The following is a 20021-nucleotide window of genomic DNA, read 5'->3' as shown; positions in this document are numbered from 1 at the left end:
TTCATGGTGGTAGCAATGCCACGGTGACCCGTAATAGGTGGACAGTGGCATTCAATCATAACCTTTTTCCCTCAACGACTGTGTAACGCAAAACATGGTTTTCCTCATCAAGTAGCCATCCCGAATGGAATATCCCGCTACAATCTCCCCATCCCGTATCCGTGTGAAAACGTCTACAAAATCTGTATTTGTGGCATACGGGTCAACCATATCCTCGAAGCTCCTATGATGTATCGCGGAAATAGCCAGTACCAACGACTTCCAAGACAAAGCATCTACCACCACATTCTTCTGTCCCTGCACATGGACAATCTGGAAGTGAAACTCTGACAAGATGTTCGCCCACTACATCTGCTTTTCTCAAAGCTGCTTCTATGACAAGAAGTAGCGCAAACTCTGATGGTCTGTAAAGACAGTAAAATCCGCTCCGAGTAGGTAATGCTGCCACTGAGTAAGAGCATGGATAACCGCCAAAAGCTCTTTCTCATAAATCTGTGTTGTCATTTCCGGCCTTGAGAACAATCGGCTCTCGTAAACAATGACATGGCCTTCTTGCATTAAGACCACACCCAGACTACGACCACAAGCATCACAATATACTTCAAATGACTTCTACAAGTCCGGCAAAGTCAAAACTGGTCCAGTAGTCAATTTCTCTTTCAATGTCTGAAAGGCAGTCACCTCTGTGGATCCCCACGAGAAAGGGACTCCTTTCTGTGTCAAGATATGCAAAGGGGAAGCAACCTCTGCAAACTTTGGAATGAACCGCCTGTAGTGCGAACACAGTCCCAAGAAGCTTCTAACTTCATGGATATTCTTTAAATCGGGCCAATCACGTATAGTCTCTATCTTGGCCGGATCCATTTGCACTCCTGCTGCTAAGACAATGTGTCCCAAAAAGTGTATCTCTGGTAGGAAAAATTCACTTTTCTTTGCATTAATCACTAACTTGTGATCTCGTAATGCCTCAAAGACCTGAAGCAGATGATCTCTGTGTTCTGCCTCATTCTTTGAGAAAACAATGATGTCGTCAAAGAAAGTGCCAACAAATAGCTTGTACTCTCAAAAAATCATGTCCATCATCTGGTTGTCGCAGGAGCATTGGTTAAGCCAAAAGGCATCACCAAAAACTCAAATAACCCAAAAGTCATCCGAAAAGCTGTCTTGTAGACGTCTCCCGGCGCAATTCTGATCTGATGATATCCACTCTTCAGATCAATCCTGCTAAAGCACGAGGATCCCTGTAATCTGTCGAGTATATCATCGATCCTAAGAATCGGAAATCTGTTCTTGATGGTGATTTTGTTGAGAGCTCTATAATCGATGCACATTCTCCAAGATCCGTCTTTCTTCAAAACCAACAACACTGGAGAGCAATACGGGGAAGTACTAGGCTGGACAAGACCCTTTTCCAAGAGGTCTTTCACTTGGTTCATAATCTCTTCATTTTGTGCTCGGATCACACGGTACGGTGGCCGGTTCGGTGGTGTGTTTCCAAGTATCAGATCAATGGTATGATCTTCAGGACGAGCAGGCGGTAACTCACCTGGTAGGCCCTCTGAGAAGCAATCGGCGTGAGAGTGGAGAAAATCTTGGCGTTCTTTATGAAGTTTAGACATATTTGTCCTATCCTTATCGCTCAATTCTTTCATAAAGATCAAGTAGACAAACAGACTGGATTTCATTAATTTAGAAATGGCCAAAGCCGATACAATAGGGACAGACTCATCCTTCAGTTTAATATCAAGTACAATGGTTCTGCCCTTCTCTGTAGTCAATGTCGCTTTCCTCGCCCGATAATCGACCACGGCGTTGTTCTTGTGGTACCAGGGAATCCTAAAGAGAACATCACAACCTTCCAAAGGCATTATGAAAAAGTCCTCATGCCCCAAATTCCCCTGACAATGCAACCGAAGTTTGCCAATGACAGGTGTAATGGCTACGTCGCTGTCGGGTGCCGCTAGAACTGCCTCTGCAAGTGGTCCCATCCGATCGGGAGTGATCTTGAGCCGCGCCGCCAATTCCAGTGAAATTAAATTGGCCTTGGCTCCTCCATCAAAGAAGATCAGGGCCTCTTGATCTTTCACTTTGACCCAAGATCAAAGCCTTCGAAGCATCTTTATATCCTGAAAAAGTGTCAAATTTGATCGACTGTCCACCTTCCTTAAACTCTCAAACTTTCTTGCTTTTATCTTCCAGAAAGTCATACTCGTTGGCTTTATAAAAATTCTTCTTGTTCGCATAAAATTTCCCGTTATCGGAGTCTAAACTGTCTGTAAACAAGTCCTCTGTAGAATTGTCACTCACTGGGTGAGATTTAGACTTCTTTGCCTTTTTCTTGCCCTTTCCGAAGCGTTGTTTCTTGCTTCGCTTTTTACCTTTTCTGTCTTCTTCGCTCAAATCTCAAGAGCTAGAAGAACTGTCAAAAGAAGAAGAAGAAGAAGAACTGGGTACTTCTTCAAATCGAACGCACTTCTTCTGTTTCTTTGCTTTATCAAATGTTGACTAACGACCAAATAACCCGGGAAGTCAGTGGCTTTCTTCTGCTTTTTGCCGTGCTTTTTGGCTTTGTTCTGCGCGTCAAAAAGCTGAGCAATCCGTGCATCAACCACCTCTTCTAATTCCTTCTTTGAATATTGCTTATGATCAGAAGGTTTCTTGAGAGCGGGTTTCGGGGGTGGTGGTGTGGTTTTCTGCCACTGCGCATGCACTTCTTGAAAAGAAGTTTCGCTTATATATTTTGCCAATTTCAGGTCCTTCGCAAAACTGAGCATTATCTTTGTTGCATCGCCGATGAATTGACGACGCTTCATCTTTCTTTGCTCCGCCTGAGTAGCCGGAGGCGGGCCATACTCTCTACCAGAATCTTCGTTGTGATCCCTGCCCGCATCTCCGGATGCAAAGGGAGTCGACTGATCCTAACTTGAAGCCATAGGTGCCGTGGAAAAAAATTTGGGGATCGGATTTCCCGTAGAAGAGAAATTGGCCGTGCTCTCATACCACTTTAACAGACTTGGACACTCCAAGTCAAGAATCAATCGCGACAGCACCAAATAACCACTTCAAAACAGTGCAAAGTTCACAATAGATTTGCACTGGCCCGGCGGAGTTCCGTGCCTAGAGATATTGGCCCCAAAGACTGCCGCCCCTTTCGGTATTTCTTTATGTATTAATCAATGTTCACAGTACTAGAGAGCGGTTAGGGTTTCACTCTCAGACTCTACGTCCAGATGCTCTGCAGAGTGTGTACCCAAACCGCTTATTTAAAGTTTACAAGGGATGCCAAAAGCAGAGCCCCAAAAGCTTAAAAATAAAGCAGAACTCTTTTCTCTCACAAGCTCCTCTCTGTAGGCTTTTAATAAAAATAATAGTAGTGGAACTCTCTCTCTCAATTTGCGTAGAGAAAACTTGACGCAAAAGCTGAAATCAGCGCCACAAAATCCGGGATTCTGCCACGTCATCATGCCAGCGTATTTCACGGAAATCAGTTCTTGCTGCCCTAGGGTTAGGGTTAGAGTTTATGACAGTTTTTAGGGTTAGGGGTAGGGTTAGGGTTTCTTGGCAGATTTTAGGGTTTGCAGGTTTTAGGGTTAGGGTTTCCAGAATTAGGGTTTTCAGCAGCAGTCAGGGTTAGGGTTTCCCGCATGCTCTCGGGCACACCTCACCACTTTGTGACACCAACACCTTCCCTATCCGCATAAGAGGCAAGTAGATATTGATACTCAATATCTGGGTTATCGTATATCCGATGTCGATCTTCCTTCAAAGACATGGCAATGCAGATGGGAGCTAATGAGTCCATGGTCAGGACTCAAAGATTCTTTCAGGAAAAAAACTGGGAGAGGTTCTTTGGGTTCTTGGTTGTGCTTGGGTTCTTTGGGTTCTTGGTGTTTCTTGGGTTCTTGGTGGTTCTTGGTGGTTCTTGATTCTTCCCTTGAGTTCGTAAAGTCGAAGCACGCTGTAAGGATTCTAAGTATTAATCCTTAATTAAGTACTCAAATTCATGATTAAGACTTAAGAAACTTGAACTGAACTCAGAAACAAAACTTAGAAGACTCTGTGTTTGATTGATTGAATGTGTGATACAAGGGCTCCTTATATAGGAGACGAAGAGACATAAATAAAAAGACACGTCTCATGGTGAAGAGACGCGACTTTAGACGTAAAGACACATCCTTTCGGCAAAGAGTTGCAACCATTGGGTGAAGAGTCGCACCCGTAGAGCAAAGGGGTGTGACTAGTCGTCGAAGGAGTGTGGCTTTTGGCAAAGAGACACGTCCTTTGGGCGAAGGGGTGTGACCATCCAAGCGCAGGGGTCCTCCTTGGCATGGCACTTTGCGTATCTGCAACTAGGAGTAGATGTATTGCTGTTAACATAGTCACAACCGTGACATTCCCTCCCATTTAAAATGAGAGCCCGTGTCAAAGCAATGACTTCTGATGTTGATAGAACTCTGGAAAAGCATTGAATCTTCGAAAATCTTCAGTCTTTGAGTTATCTGAAACCTTTTTCTTTAACCTTTGCCTCTTGCGAAACCTTTTTGCTTTGATTGCTAAATCCCATGTCATTGCATTATTCGAAGACTTTTTAGAGGAATCTTGCATAATCAGGTTGACTCCAACAAGAGGTTGATTTTCCAATTTCTTCATACGATGTAAGACTTCCGGTTCAAAATCTTCGAGTAACTGCGAAATATTTGGGGAAGAGAAAATCTTCTCAAGGTACTCTTTATATGGGGTAACTTCAACTTTAGTAATCACTGGAGAGGATTTTGGCTTGAGACTGTAATCATCTTCCAAGAATGAATCCCAAAATTCTTCAGAATCATCTTCAGGAACTGTCACTTCATGACTTGCAATTGGCATGTTGTCATCCAGCAAAGAATCAAAGAAAGCATAGTCGTCTTCAGACTCAGAATCTGCAACTATCTCCTTATCTTTGTCTTCAGCAATTGATTCAGGAGAAGTTAATGAATTAAAAAATTCATCAATAATAATATCTGCATCTGTATCGAAAATCAGATTCTCTTCATAATCCATTGTATCATGTCGCTTGACTAGTACACGTGAGGCTTGAATCACTCTTTCCGCATGAGAAAGCCAGTGTAAAGTCAATTCACGTCCATCTTTGAACAAATTGATAGTATGTCCTCGAAAGCTAATTGTTGGATCATATTGGAATAACCAATGTTGACCAAGAATCATGTCGTAATAAGATAAAGGCATGACTTCAAAATCCAGTTGATCTGCATAAGTTTGAATCTCGAACTGCAACTGTCGAACTGTCTGATCACAAGTCAAAATTGATACATCTGCTAATTCCACATCATATAAGTGAGATGTCTTCTGAGTTGGCCAAAATATTGATGGAGCGACCATTGAGTGTTCCAAGAAGGCTCAAAACTTGCTTTGAGAGAGGCTCCAAAACTGAAGAATTGCATTGAGCATCCTTCATAAGAATACTTGTATTCTCTGAGACACGAAACGTATTGACCACAGATTTTCCTTTATCCTTAACAGATTATGGTTGTTCAAAATTCGATGATGTTTCCGCGTTGGAATTTCTTTTCGAATTAGACGGATTTGGTCTCTTTGGACATTGATACCATCTATAGTCACCACTGCAAATTGTACATAATCCTTCCTTCTTTGAAGTCGAAGATCCATTTGACAAAGAGCCTTGTTGAGTATTGGAATGCTGATCTTGAGAAAAATCACGTCCTTTACCACGATCAAGTGGAGGAACATGTGAAGAAGATCTGCTTTCAGATTGTCGATCTTGAGAATAGAACCTTGAAGTTGAATAAGGTTGTGTTGCTTGCTGTCTGAACTGAGATTGATGTTGCTGACTTTGGGTATAGCTGTCTCTACGATCGCGCTTTGAAAAGCGAGCGCTGTTTGAAGATCTGTCACCAAGGAGAAAATTCCATGTAGGGCGCCGATTATCGCCAAGACGTTCCACAGGAAATTGCAGCATCCCAAGGTGGTAGGGTTGTATTTGTGCACATCGTCCTTCAGGTTGGGTTCGAGTCCGTCGATAAAACTGTGAAGGTTATCAGAGGGGACTAAGGGTCTCTATCTCCAGAGTTAGCCTTTGGAACTCTGTGATGTACGCGGCCAAGGAACCTGTCTGGCTCAGGCGGCGAAGAGAGGACCGGGCATGAAAATCCGCATTGGCAGGTTCAAACGCCTTGCGAATAGCATGCCGGAATTTATCCCAAGAAGATGTGTGTTTACCATCAGCAACCCGTCGTTGCCACCAAAGAAATGTTGTGTCCTTGAGCAGAGAACTAGCAAGTGCAACTTTTTTACTCTCGACCAAGTCTGTGTTCGATAAGTAAACCTCCATTTTGAATACCATTGGTCCAGCACGCGCTTGGTCGCTGCGACCAGTGTATGGTTCCGGCAGTTTAACATCAAGCTTCTTCTTTTGTGCAGCATTAAAAATTTTATAAAGTAATTGAAGTTCACGATTGTCTACCTCATCAGTTGGATCTGGTTCGTTCGGTTCATCCACTGAAGCTTCAGATGAAGGTGTCGAATCAGCATGTGTAGTCCGAGAAGCAACAGGTCGACTTCGAGAAGTGTTTTCCATGTGCATCTCATCCAAGCGAGTGTGAAGTGATGCGAGGCTTATGGAAAGTATGGCCATCTGCTCCTTGATAAGAGTAAGGGTATCGTCAGATTGACTACCTCCATCCAGAGAATTCGGCATGGTTACTCCTCAAAGGGAACTCTCGAACAAATACAGGTTCTGGTTCGGGAACAAGTTCTTCGGGAGTGGAAAACTATATTCAGAATGGGTTTCGGCTCCGATAAATTGCTCTTGTAAATCGTGAGTAGGGGAATTCTCCAGCGAGAACTGGAACAAGTATTGCCTCTGGAACTGGAATGGGTTCTGGAGATGGGGAATCCGAAATGAGAATTACTTCCGGTTCGGATGCGGGTTCCGGTTCGGGGGTATCTGATATAATAATCACTTCGAGAGCAGGAGGAGGATTTTCCGGCAAGATATCTTCGGGAACCTCGTCTATGTACGAGAGAAAGATGACTAGAACGTCGAGGGCATAGTCGGCCATGACTGTGAATAAGTCCCCGTGTGCACCCGGCGATGGCCAGAATTGGTAGCGCTGGGAATTGGCAGGATAGAGAACGGCACCCAATTCTCACGCTGGGTGTTTAAAAAAACGATACGCTGCGTTGTTGAATTGCCGAACACTGCTGCCTGCTCTGCATCGAACGCTGCTTTCCAGCTTGCTACGCGGAGGGTTTTGGGTGAATGGATAGCAGAGGCACCTGCTAGCGGGTGCGCATGGGGGGGTGCGCTTCTTCATGGGAAAAGTCGCACGCAGCCACGCGAAGAGGTGCCACCTGCTGGAGAGGCAGAATCCACGCTGGAAGCCGGTATGCCGCAACACCCATCTCCTCCTTCTGTCTTCTCCGTAACTGTATGTATTTAGAAGAGAAGATTACCTCATGCTGAATTGTTTATTGGCCATCATTCTTTTGTTTCCATGCAACTCCGAGAAGGAAGGGGGGGGGGGAGAGTAGCAGCGAGGGTGAGAGGCTCACAACCATGGGTCCCGTGATACCACTGTAAGGATTCTAGGTACTAATCCTTAATTAAGTACTCAAATTCATGATTAAGACTTAAGAAACTTGAACTGAACTCAAAAACAAGACCTAGAAGACTCTGTGTTTGATTGATTGAATATGTGATACAAGGGCTCCTTATATAGGAGACGAAGAGACATAAATGAAAAGACACGTCTCATGGTGAAGAGACGCGACTTTAGACGTAAAGACACATCCTTTCGGCGAAGAGTTGCAACCATTGGGTGAAGAGTCGCACCCGTAGAGCGAAGGGGTGTGACCAGTCGTCGAAGGAGTATGGCTTTTGGCGAAGAGACACGTCCTTTGGGCAAAGGGGTGTGACCAGCCAAGTGCAGGGGTCCTCCTTGGCATGGCACTTCGCGTATCTGCAACTATGAGTAGATGTTAACATAGTCACAATCGTGACACACCCACAGAGCTCTGATACCAACGTCAGGTGTTGCGGAAGTGTTTATGGATTTAGCTCGGATCTAGTACTCCGCACAAACACAAGGGACACTTAACTTCACTTGAAAAGACTGAACTGAATTGAAAGAAAGAGAGACAAGAGACGACGTAGGGATGTCGGGTCCCAACCCTCAAGGGCCCCCTTGCTCTGTTGCCAGAGCAAGTACTTTCTTTATTCTTGCACAAATGCTCATACAATGACTAAATGCTAATGCTAATGGGTACTGATGCTACTGATGTTGGGTGCTACTGGTTCTATGTCAAAGTCGATGACAACGATGTCTACGATGATGACAATGGGTCTGGGGCTGAATGTTGAACTGCTAGCGAGGCCGATGGTTAGGGGTCTGCAACCACGACGAGGCTAGGGCTGGAATCTGCAAATCGCTGGCCTTGCAAAGCTGAAAACGCTGGCTTCGCAAATCTGAAAACGTTGTTAATGCAAGCTGAAAACGCTGGTTCATGCAAATCTGAAAACGCTGGGCTGCTAGCTATCTTGCTGCACGGTCTAGTGCACCGCCACTTTCACTGGTTCTCTGCCTTCTACAAGCGTTGGCCACGCTCCTTATATAGGTGCAATCAAATGGGTCGAGCAACCACAAAGATAGCCCCATGATTCCATTAAATGGCTAAAAATCACTTATTAATTAAGTGACTACGATAAGAGGTGGTTCAGGCGGCATGCCCAGAAGCACTGGCCCCAAAGACTGGCACCCCTTTCAGTATTTCTTTATTATTGCTCACTGCAAAGTACAACTCCGGAGGGTCCTCTGCTCTCAAACTTTGCGTTCAGATGCTCTGCAAAGTGAGGCCCATGGGTTCTTATAAACATTACAAGGGATGCCCAAAAGCAGAGCCCCAGAAGCACCTTCCTCAAAAGCACAAACCCCCAAAAGCTAGTGCTAAAGCTGCTAGCGCGTTTTGCTGAAGTCCAAACGGTCTACCACATCAGCAACGACATCAGCAACGTAAAACGCAGACGTCCGTACAATTGCCACATCATCAACGCGGGCATTCATATAGCCGCCACGTCATCAACCTTCACGCAAGTGCTTTTTATTCCTTGTGCCAGGTGCAGCAGAAGACTTTAAAGATTTAGCTCGGATCTAGTACTCCGCACAAACACAAGGTTACTTTACTTCACTTGAAAGAGAAACTGAACGAACACAATGGAAGAGAGAGAGGAAAAAGAGAGATGACACTAAATGTCGGGTCCCAACCCCCCTTCAAGGGCCCCCCTCTCTATTGCTAGAGAGGTATTTGCTTTAGACTGCACAAATCTGGTACAATGGTTCTAGATGTTGAGATGCTTGACAATGCTTGCGGAGGATGCTTGGTACTACGAGGCTAAGAGGCTGAAAACTGAAGACTGTAGGGCTGAAATCTGAAAACCCTGGTATGCTGCGATCTCGAAACGTTGGATTCTCTACGACGTGAAGGCTGAATGCGGAGGCAAAAACGCTGGAATGCTGATGACGAGGGTGGCTGAAAACACTGCTGTATGATGCTGAGATGGTTGCCAAAACGTTGAGCACTACTCAGAGAGAGCCTTGTGTTGCGGCGCCGGAAGGCCCTTGTCCTTTTGCTCTTTCTTCCCTTCTTCTAGCGCCCAAGGGCTGCCTATTTAGGTGCATCCATGCTGGGTAGAGCAGCATTTTATTTGGAAGCTCAAAGGTCACTCAATTATTAAGTGAGCATAAGAGGTGGTTCACGCGCGGTAAAAGGTGGATCGTATGTGGTGAATGCTTATGCTTGGCTGCTAAATGCTTATGTAGGGTGCTAATGGGTGTGAAATCAGAGGGTATGCAACTACTTGCTTAAACATGCACCGCCTGCATACAGACTCACAAGGGTGCTAGAACACTTCCTATGTGAGGATTAGTGGTGTTAATCCTATAATTAAGACTTAGACTTCATACTTAAGATCAAACTAAGACTCAAGAGACTGAATGTGTGTTTGATTGATTGAACGAATGCTTGAAAACTGAGTACAATAGGCTCCTTATATAGGAGACGAAGAGACACAAATGAAAAGACACGTCTCATGGTGAAGAGACGCGACTTTAAACGTAAAAACACATCCTTTCGGCGAAGAGCTGCAACCATTGGACGAAGAGTCGCAACCGTAGAGCGAAGGGGTGTGACCAATCGTCGAAGGAGTGTGGCTTTTGGCGAAGAGGCATGTCTCTTGAGCGAAGAGTCGTGACCATCCAAGCGTAGGGTTTCTCCTTGGCATAGCACTTTGCGTATCTGCAACTAGGAGTAGATGTAATACTGTAACATAGTCACAATCGTGACATCCTAGGCTGACCTAAACCCTAGAAGTAGGAGTTACAGCTTGTCCACATGCACATAGGGACCTTATGTCCCTTAGGACCCATCGGACAGGGCCCATAAGTTGGTAGGAAACTGAACTTTTAAAATTGGACCACTCGGTAAGACTTAAAAGTTGGTAAAACTTCTTCTGCATCTTTCACTAGCGATTTGACCCCTCTGTCTAGAGTCCATCCTTTAGGTCATGCCACGTGATCACTTTGTGACATCGAATACTCGTAGTTTATGCCATTACCTTCAATTTTGATGCTATCATGTGGAGCAATCAACAGCAATACTTATATACACATGCTTGTATGGCGATAAGCAAGTCGGTTGAGTTGAGGAGATTCTTGGCAAAGCTGGGTTCACTCACAGGGGATAGCATTTACGCTTCCTGAGCATCTTTTGCGGGTAACGGCAAGATGGTATGCTAGCCAAGTACTATCCAACTTCGAAGATTTGTTGCACATATCCTCGTCAATGAGACCTTCATATGACAATTGCAGATTGCTCACTCCAACTCCTTGGGATGTCTCCCTTTCCAAGAGTTGCAAGCAGTTTGGCATTTCTCTAGATTCGCCCAGTTGCGCCTGGCATCTCCAAGGGACAGGAGATAGGGAGTGAGAGCTCTTTTGTGGCTATGCCGAGCCAAAGTGAGTTATGTCTAGTCATGTGTACCTGGTGAATCTCTTGCAAGCTTGGGACGTTTTGTCCCAGCCTTCTCCTGTTTTTCCCCAGAGTCCTAGATTAGCTAGCTGCCCTATTTCCCCCATTTTCTATTTTTGGCCATTTTCCCAGGTCGTGGGGTTGGATGTGTGTCGCGGGCAGCTTCTGTATATGTCTATATAGGCAAGGGCAGAGAAGGCCTCTTTTGCAATGTTGTGCTCAGCTTGTAGGGTGCCCCCCATAGTGTGAGAAGTGTGTGGGCATCCCCCAACGGGGGCAGCCCATCATTGCCTTATATATGTATATGGCATTGCAGGTGTTCTCAAGTATCAGAGAATCCTATCAGAGTCCAGACGAATTGAAGGCGAGGTGTCGCATCAATAATTTGCCTTTCCGACAAGCAAACCAGTCCTACAATTGGAAGCTATGGACTCATATGAATATCTACAATTTCTTGTCAACAAGTTACAAGATTTGCTTCCGCAACAATTCTTCAATTTCATGATGCCTCCATTTATGCCTCAGGTGTTACCTCAACATATATGCGTGCAAGAGTTGATGCAAATACGAACATACAAGTTTCCTGAGCAGCATCCGACTACGAGGGAAAAAAGAAAGAAGGCTGAAAAGCGAGACAGCACCTTCTGTTCTATTTCGGGAAGCTTGAGAACTGTCTTATTGACTCCTCTTTTCCTGTAGAGATTACAGTACGTGGGAATGAGTGAAAAAAAGCAGAATGTCCTTTAACTTTGAAAGAAGAGGGGAGGAGGAGGGAGAAAGTAGTGGCGCTCACAATTGCCTGATGGTTTGGTCAAGCAAATTCTTGAAGTCTTTCCTGCTGAAGTCCATGCTTGCTTGCTCCTGGACATTCGCTTCGCATACTTTTCATTCACCGACTGCAAGGGTGGTTGGTGGACGCTCTAAGCTCGTTTACGCTTCGCGTGATTTCTCAAACTTCATGCAATGAGCAAGTGCTCTCACCAGATCCGATTCGAACCCACTACGTTTTGGAGTGTGTTTACACAAAAGAGTGGCCGCCCTTCCGCCGAAACAAGCACAATAGAACTAAACCAAACACACCCCAAAAACATGTGCTCTTTTTGGGCAAAGCCTTAAGGTAGAGGGCCCCATATAGAGACGCATAACTTGAGACCCTTCAATCTCCCTCCTCAGAGCTCAATGTTCATAAATGGGTAGCTCATATGAATCGCTTTGCCAAGGGCATTCAGAGGGGGGGGAAATATCAAGGCCACAGACACACAGTATCATTTTTGCAATCGTGTGTAACAAAAAGAGGGTCCAAAAGGGGAGATGAACCATGGGCTAAAAGAGAGAATAGGTGCCACAGAGATTTGAACCCACGCTGTCGAAAAGTTTGGGGTACATCTAGAAAGGCATCGGGCCTTTTACTATGAGAGTCATGGTTTAATCGATGACAAAAACCACTTATTTAAAAGAGAAAATCAAAGAAGAAAAAGGTTCAAATCATTCATGGAAGCTCTACTCATGCAACGACTCAAATTCATGTGTGTGTGATAATTTCATGTAGCCTAAATCCCAATTGTACAGATACAATGTGTGTTTTCCTTGTAGAAAGCCCTAGTTTCTCTCTCAATTCTTCATTGAGGCAGTTTAATGGAAGCTTAAGCACATTCATACACAAGTCCACATACCTTTTTAAAGAGAGGAAACCCTAAATGGGGGGTTAAGAGAGAGAGAGAGAGAGAGAGAGAGAGAGAGTAGTGGCACTCACAATTGCCTAATGGTTTGATCAAGCAAATTCTTGAAGTCTTCCGTGTTGAAGTCCATGCTTGCTTGCTCCGCGACATTCAGTGGCAGCACACTTTTCATTCACTGAATGCTTTGCAACCGCAAGGGTGGTTGGTGGAAGTTTTTATGCTCCACTTGATTTCTCAAATTTGATACAATGAACAAGTGCTCTTTTTCGGGCAAAGCCTTAGGGTAGAGAGGCCAATATAAAAATGCATAACTTATGATTCTTTAATCTCCCTCCTCTATTGTCAATTCTCATCGATGGGTGGCTCATATGAATTGCCTTCCCAAGGGCATACAGAGCAATATATTTTTCTTTTACCAAGGCCAAGAATCAAGATTTATGGCATCATTTTTGCAATCAACTGTAACAAAAACAAGGTCCAAAAGGGGAGATACACCATGGGCTAAAAGAGAGAAATAGGTGCCACGAAGGTTTGAATCCACACTGTTGGAAAGTTTGCGGTACGGCTGGGAAGGGGTTGGGCCTTTGACTATGAGAGTTCGTGGCTTAATCGATGACAAAAACCACTTATTCAAAAGAGAAAATCAAAGAAGAAAAATGTTATCCAGGAAAGCACCACTCATACACAAGGCCAAGAACAACTCAAAACTCATGTGTGTGTGATAATTTTATGTAGTCTCAATCCCAATTGCATAGATACAGTGTCTGTTTGCCCTATCAAAAACCCTATTTTCTCTGTCGAAGAGCAATTTTATAGAAGCTTAAGCACATCCATACACAAGCCCACACACCTTTTTGAAGAGACAAAATTCTCATTGGATCCCTCACACACTCGAAAACAAGGTCAAGGCAAGGTGGGACTGCAATAGTGCACCATAGGAGGACCCTGTGTATCCCGTTCAAAAAGGGGGGAAGTGCTGATTTATCATTAAATAAGCTCATCCCTAGCTTAAATTGTCATGGCACCATGACATCATTGAACTTTTCTCCCATTTTTTGAGTTGAAATGGATTTTTTAAGGCTATTTTATTGCCTTTCTGGCCATTTTGGGCCCATAAATTACCTATTTTGACCATAAAATGTCCAAAGGAGCGGGGAAAATCCCTAAAACTATGGAAAAGTACCCTTGAGCTCAATTTTCATATTGAATATCATTTTACTGCTTTTCATAACCTCTAATCACATCATTGATGGTTGCACACGTGAGCTGCTATTTTTGGACGACGTTCATCTGCATTGCACTTTCTAGGCGAAATGAGTGTGGCATCATGATGCACTTGACATATGTACATTATTAAACCAAAGTAGGCATGTTCTATACTGAGAAAAAAATGCAACCATGCCACGTCTAGGGCTACAACTTCCTAATAAGTTATGTACACCATTGCCAACAACCGCTTTTGCACATATGACCCTGTGTACATTGTAGTATTCGCTCCGACATATCAAAAAGCATCAAAATTGAGGTAAACGGCTTCATTTCACATTATTTCTTTTATATGAAGCAGAATTCACCCCCCCAAACCTACACATCATCTGGATTGTGCCACAATAGTCTTTGTTAACCATCAAAAATCATGGTCAAACACCATATCTTCACTTCCATCCTTACTTAGCACGCTATCAGATCCATCATCTTCATGACTTGCTTGTGCATCAAACGGATCAGCATACCTTCTTATTTTCAAAAATTTAGTCCTTTTTTTTGCAATGGGAATTTCATTTTTGTTCCATTTAACTCACACAAAGTATAAGTTGCATTCTCATGTACATGGACATAAGGACCAAACCATCTCTTTGCAAGCTCCCTTATTCTAGAGTGCTAGCTATCAAGACTACTGCCTTACACCAACACCCAATCACCTTCCTCGATATCTTTTGGTCTAAGCTTGTGCCTCTTATCAAACTTGTCTTTATTCTTTAACATTGCTTCTTTCAATCGTGATATTGCAAGGTCAATATCTTTGGGCCTTCTTTCCATCTTCTATATATGCAAAGCAAGAAGGTATTCCTCGCTCATTCCATCCTCCCAAGGCACTACATTCCATGTTGGAATGACATCCTCAATTGGCATTATAGGTTTTTGACCATACATAAACTAGTGATTGAGCAATAAGTTGTACGATTGTCCCATAAAGCATAAGGAAATAACTTTGGCCACTCTCTAAGTTTACCTTTGCAAGCCTTATCCAAAGCTTTAATGATAAGAAAATGCCCACGCTCGCATTTACCATTTCCTCAAGATTTGTAAGAAATATGTGAGAGCAAGTTTGATACACCCAACCTAAAGAAGAGCTCCCTAACTTCCTCAACATCCTATCTCTTGTTATTTTCCTAACACAACCATAACGAAAAATCGTATTTTCTAAGAGAAACTTGCATCCTCCTTCTATAGTCTTTGTTCTTAATGCACAACCTTCTACTTGCTTTGAAAAATCTTATCTAGAAAGAATTATGCATCTCATCTACCTTAATCCCAAATGCATAGTTACCAAAACTACCACCCATTTGTAGTGCAAGGCTAATGAATATGTAGGATACAACCCATCACGATGTCTTACATTGGAATACGTTTGATAAGTTACACATGATTCCACACATTGAGATACACCTTTATACATGCCTTTCCACCAACATCTTTCTTTCAACTTGACAAACGTTACCATACACCTATGTGATCACCCCATGCTCTCATGAAACTCCTTGATAAGCTTCATTTGAGTGCCCTTGTCACATATTACCCGTTGTGGAGTTCAGCACATTTGTTTTGGATGGGTACTTTTCTTTCGAAAGTACCCATTCTTATTTTCTTGAATTCCTATCCATATGCTCTCATGAAACTCCTTGATAAGCTTCATTTGAGTGCCCCTGTCACATATTACCCTTTGTGGAGTTCGACACCTTTGTTTTGGATGCTTTCACATATATTCATTCTTTAAAAAGTACCCATTCTTATTTTCTTGAATTCCTATTCAAAACAATCTTCTTGTCTTTCTAAGTACTAACTGTTAGGGTAAAGGCGGTGTGCCTCTTACCCCGACTGGATGCGGCGTTCAACCGCCCATCACTTGTACAAACCTTATTCTTTACTAGATAGAAGAATAAGGGGCTCTGTCACATTATGGTGAGCAGCTCCACCCACATCTTGTGTCTCCTACTTGTCTCTCTCCTTCTCCCTCTCCGCACAGACACTCCATTCGCGCACTCTTCGACGAGTATCAGAGCTACGCCTTGGCAATGGCGGGGAGCATGACAGTGTCAAGAGCTTCAAGATGATAGCTTGATCACTCTCAACATTGGAGAGATCAAGAAAGCTCAGAAGCTTTGTGACAATGCAATGGAAGCTTGTGAGACCAGTTGAGAGTAATGTATGCTCTTGTGAAAGCTCAAAAGAGAGTGTGAAAGATAGTTTGTAGGTGAAGGTGTCCTAAAAACTCTGTGTACACAGCAACATTGTTTTGCAAATTCTTTTTTGCCTTGTAGATTGCATATCTAAAAATTATATCCACTTAACTCTCCATTTTGACATGGTCTGCAACTTCGCACAAGAAAGTTTTTCCAAATTCATCATCGATTTTGTTGTAGACTAGTTTGATTGTTTACAGGTCGTGGGTACATAGTAGGAGATTTTTGTAAATCTGTATTCACCCACTTAGAAACAACTTTTCATGCTTGTCTTCGATTTTTGACTGATTTTTTGTGCTCTACAACTTTGCAAAAGAAAGTTTTTGCAAATTTCAAGCAGATTTGGGAGTTTTTTTGCATCAAACCAGAGGGTGGTATAGCTTTGCAGGTTCTTCTGTACAGTGTGCTTTCAAGTAGCCCACTTCTGTGTGTGTGTGTGTTTTGATTCTGATGGACATAATTATTTTTGGCTAAAGTTTTTTAGCTCACAGGTTACTTTTTTCTAGTTTGGATTATGCAGCACAACCATTGTGCTCATGTATGAGAGTGTGAGCTACTTCAGAGAGTTCTCTAGCACGATTTTGTGCGATTTGTTTTTGCTATATATGCACATGCAGGTATAGAAATTGTGGCTGCACAAGGCACATTAGACAATGTTGCTCAAATGCATGAGGTAGCAGAGGAGATGTATGTGAGATACAAATGCGGCTTTGACACATGTTAGAGAGGTAGTAGCAGTGGTGGTATATACCAGTGATGGTGATGTCATGCTTGCCTCAAGAATATCTCTTGCAAATATGTCTATAAATAACACAATTTCTCCACAATGGTTACTAGATGGCGATGTTGCATTCCACGTCACACCATGTTGTGAGTGGTTTAGTTTTTAGTGGGATACTTGGTTGTGGTTCAACGTGTGACATGGAGTGTGCACGAGATGTATGTTTGTCGTTGCCCACAGCAACACATCATACACACTTTGTCATGTGCAATATGTTCCTCAGCTGAGACATATTTTTTTCTCAATGAGACAATTGAGAGACAATGGTTAGAGAGAAGTTTTTGCATATGCATTACGGTTTGCTAGTCATTGCGAGAGGAGCGAGGATTGGCTTGGTCTATCATATGCATGTATCTAAGGTACGAAATGTCATAGTCTTGATTGTGTTGTAGGCATGTGCAATACACACTTTATCATGTGCAATATGTTCCTCAGTTGAGACATATTTTGATCTCAATGAGATAGTTGAGAGAGAGTGGATGTCAAGTACTGCTTAGAGAGCACTTTTTGCATATGTATTACGGTTCTCTAGTCATTGCGAGAAGAGCGAGGATTGGCTTGGTCTATCATATGCATATATCTGAGGTACGAAACATCATAGTCTCAATTGTGTTGCAGGCGTGTCAGTGAGAGATAAGACGAGTCTCTTTTGCACAACTCCAAATTGCTATGCATGACATGTCTACACATGTAGAGTTAGAGTTTTCCTGCTCTAGCAACACACAATAGCTTGATCCTCTTAGGACAGAGATGCCTCCTACCATGGAGATGACCGATATGGAGTTTTTTGACATGCTCATGCAAGAGGCTAATATGGTGATCCTAGGCATTAGGAAGGGAATGTGGTGTCGAAGGACCTCCATAAGATTAAACAATGAGATTAAGGAATGAGCAAATAGGGGAATGCCATGTGGACTAAAATGGTGGGTGTGGCAAGAACTAAAAGTGAGTGGTCAAACTTATAGGCTTAGAGGTAGAAGGGTATTTTTTTAGTTAATAAAATGAGAAAATAAAAAATTTGAACCTTTTCCATAAAGTTGGGATAAAAACCCACTCTTTCTCTCTCTAGAGGCTATTGACTCCCCCCCTCCCCCCATGAAAGGGGGTCTTTCAAAAAACATGATGACATTCACTCTCTCCTCTTTACTCTCTCCAAGGCTACTACATTTATCCTCTCTCCCCTCTAACTGTGAAACCTGCATCTCCTTCTTCAAGCCCATTTTCCCCTCAAATTACTTCTTGCAATAGAGGTTTGAAACCTCCCTTCTCCATTGATCACTCAATCTCACCTTCACACCTCTACATAAAGTTGTAGATGTGTAGCACTGGTTGCTTCTACAGTATCTTCATCAACACCTTCCTTGGTCCTTCTTCGTCATTTAGGTGTGAAGGTGATCAACCTCACCTTCAAACCTCTACATAAAGTTGTAGATCTGAAGCAATGGCTACTTCTAGAATATCTTTATCGACACCTTCCTTGGTCCTTCTTCCCAATCTATATCCAAACTGGTATCCCCTCACTCGTCCACATCATTATGAAGATTTTGCGTAGGAGCATTGTTTGGTAAGATCATTAGGCTTCTTTCAGCATATGTGGTGGTAACAACACTGAGATTCATTTCTATTTTCTATGTTCTCGTAACTTTCCTCACTCACCATATTGGTTTTTGTTTCCATCCCACATGTAGAAAATTTGCAGCGGTGTCATTTTCTGCCTTTGTATATATCTCAGCATTTTTGGTTATGCCACACTAAGAACAATTGTGTATATGAACTAATCTTGATTTTTTTTCAAAGGGTGTGTTGTATTCCTTTCATGGCTTCTTCAGGTGCTTGTTAACCAGGGAGTTTTATTGACTCAACAAGTTGCAGCAACATGCAAGATGATAGCGATTCTTGGTTTGCTAGTGTGACTACAAATGATTTATGTGGGTGACAATGTAGCCAAGTTCAAGAGGTGTACACAAAGTGTCAATTAGACATACGGCTTCTCAAGCACATCATTAGAAGGGAAAAATCATGGATATCAAGAAAACTCAAGATAGCAAGCATCTAGGAAATCTACAACATGTGTATGTAGCTTCTCAGCTGAAGCTTGACACATCCTTGCCTCAACCTAGGTTTTTTGCAAACTGTACGTATTCTACTTCTATTTAAATGTTTTGGATTGTCCCATTTATGATTTTACCTCTTAGTTTGCAAAGTTCTTTCTCAATGGCATACCTATTTCCCTTAAATGATACTTTCCATCTTTGAAGAAGACAATATCTCTCTTCAAAGCATTATTAAATTCATCACAATATCTTCTATCATGATATGTGCCTGTTGGAAGTAGGGTTGCAGAGAACACACACAGCTTGGAGAACATGAAGGAAGCTCAAGGCACACAATAGAGAGTGTGTTACTTAGTGTGCAATGGAAAGATAGATAGCCCTAGAGTGATGGGTGTATATACAATGCACGGGGGGGGAAAAACCTCCTAAAGAGGGAAAAAATGCCCCAATGGTCCTAGTGTGTTCACACACATCACTACCACATGTATATGGTAACAAGTCCCCCCTGGAGTGATGCGGTGAACGAGAGCTGGCACATGAGTAAAGGGAAGTGCCATGCCTAGAGGACATGAGCAGTCCACAAAGGGGAGTAAGCCCAAAGCTTTGCAGAAAGCTTCGAGCTTCTCACGAGACAATGCCTTGTGAAAAGATCTGCAAGGTTGTCCTATGTTGGCACATAAGCCAAGTTGATCTCTCCTGGTGAGAGCCTCTCCCTACCATAGTGGTAATGCACCTCAATGTGCTTTGTGCGAGCATGAAAAACTGGGTTCCTCGCAACTATCAATGCGCTCTGACTGTCAATGTAGATAGTGTTGGCAGTGTCCTGTCCAACACTCAAATCAGCCATAAGGCGTTTGAGCCATACACACTCAACCGTAGCTGTGAAGACTGCTCTATACTCAGCCTCACAACTCAAAGTGGCCACAATAGGTTGCTTCTTGCTCAACCATGATATACATGAACTACCAAGCATGAAACAAAAGCCACTTGTGGACACTCG

The 20021-nt window shown here is 43.1% G+C and overlaps 1 protein-coding gene across 1 annotated transcript in view; it reads right to left on the bottom strand.

Moving 5' to 3' along the window:
- Positions 1-12076, bottom strand: part of LOC147419411 (uncharacterized) — an 85208-nt gene extending 73132 nt beyond the window's left edge. Inside the window, exons 1-2 of the mRNA XM_086506215.1 lie at positions 11837-12076; positions 11685-11736 (exon numbers count right to left, since the gene is read on the bottom strand). Of these exons, the coding sequence (XP_086362341.1) occupies positions 11685-11736; positions 11837-11892 (108 nt within the window). The 5' untranslated portion in view covers positions 11893-12076. The remainder of the gene's footprint in view (positions 1-11684; positions 11737-11836) is intronic.
- Between the last annotated feature and the right edge of the window lie 7945 nt (positions 12077-20021).

This window comes from Adiantum capillus-veneris, chromosome 29 (genome assembly GCF_014529385.1).
Source record: "Adiantum capillus-veneris isolate H3 chromosome 29, ASM1452938v2, whole genome shotgun sequence".
Taxonomy (NCBI): domain Eukaryota; kingdom Viridiplantae; phylum Streptophyta; class Polypodiopsida; order Polypodiales; family Pteridaceae; genus Adiantum; species Adiantum capillus-veneris.
Note: the sequence above shows the minus strand (reverse complement) of the source record. Positions and strands in the feature narration are given on the sequence as shown.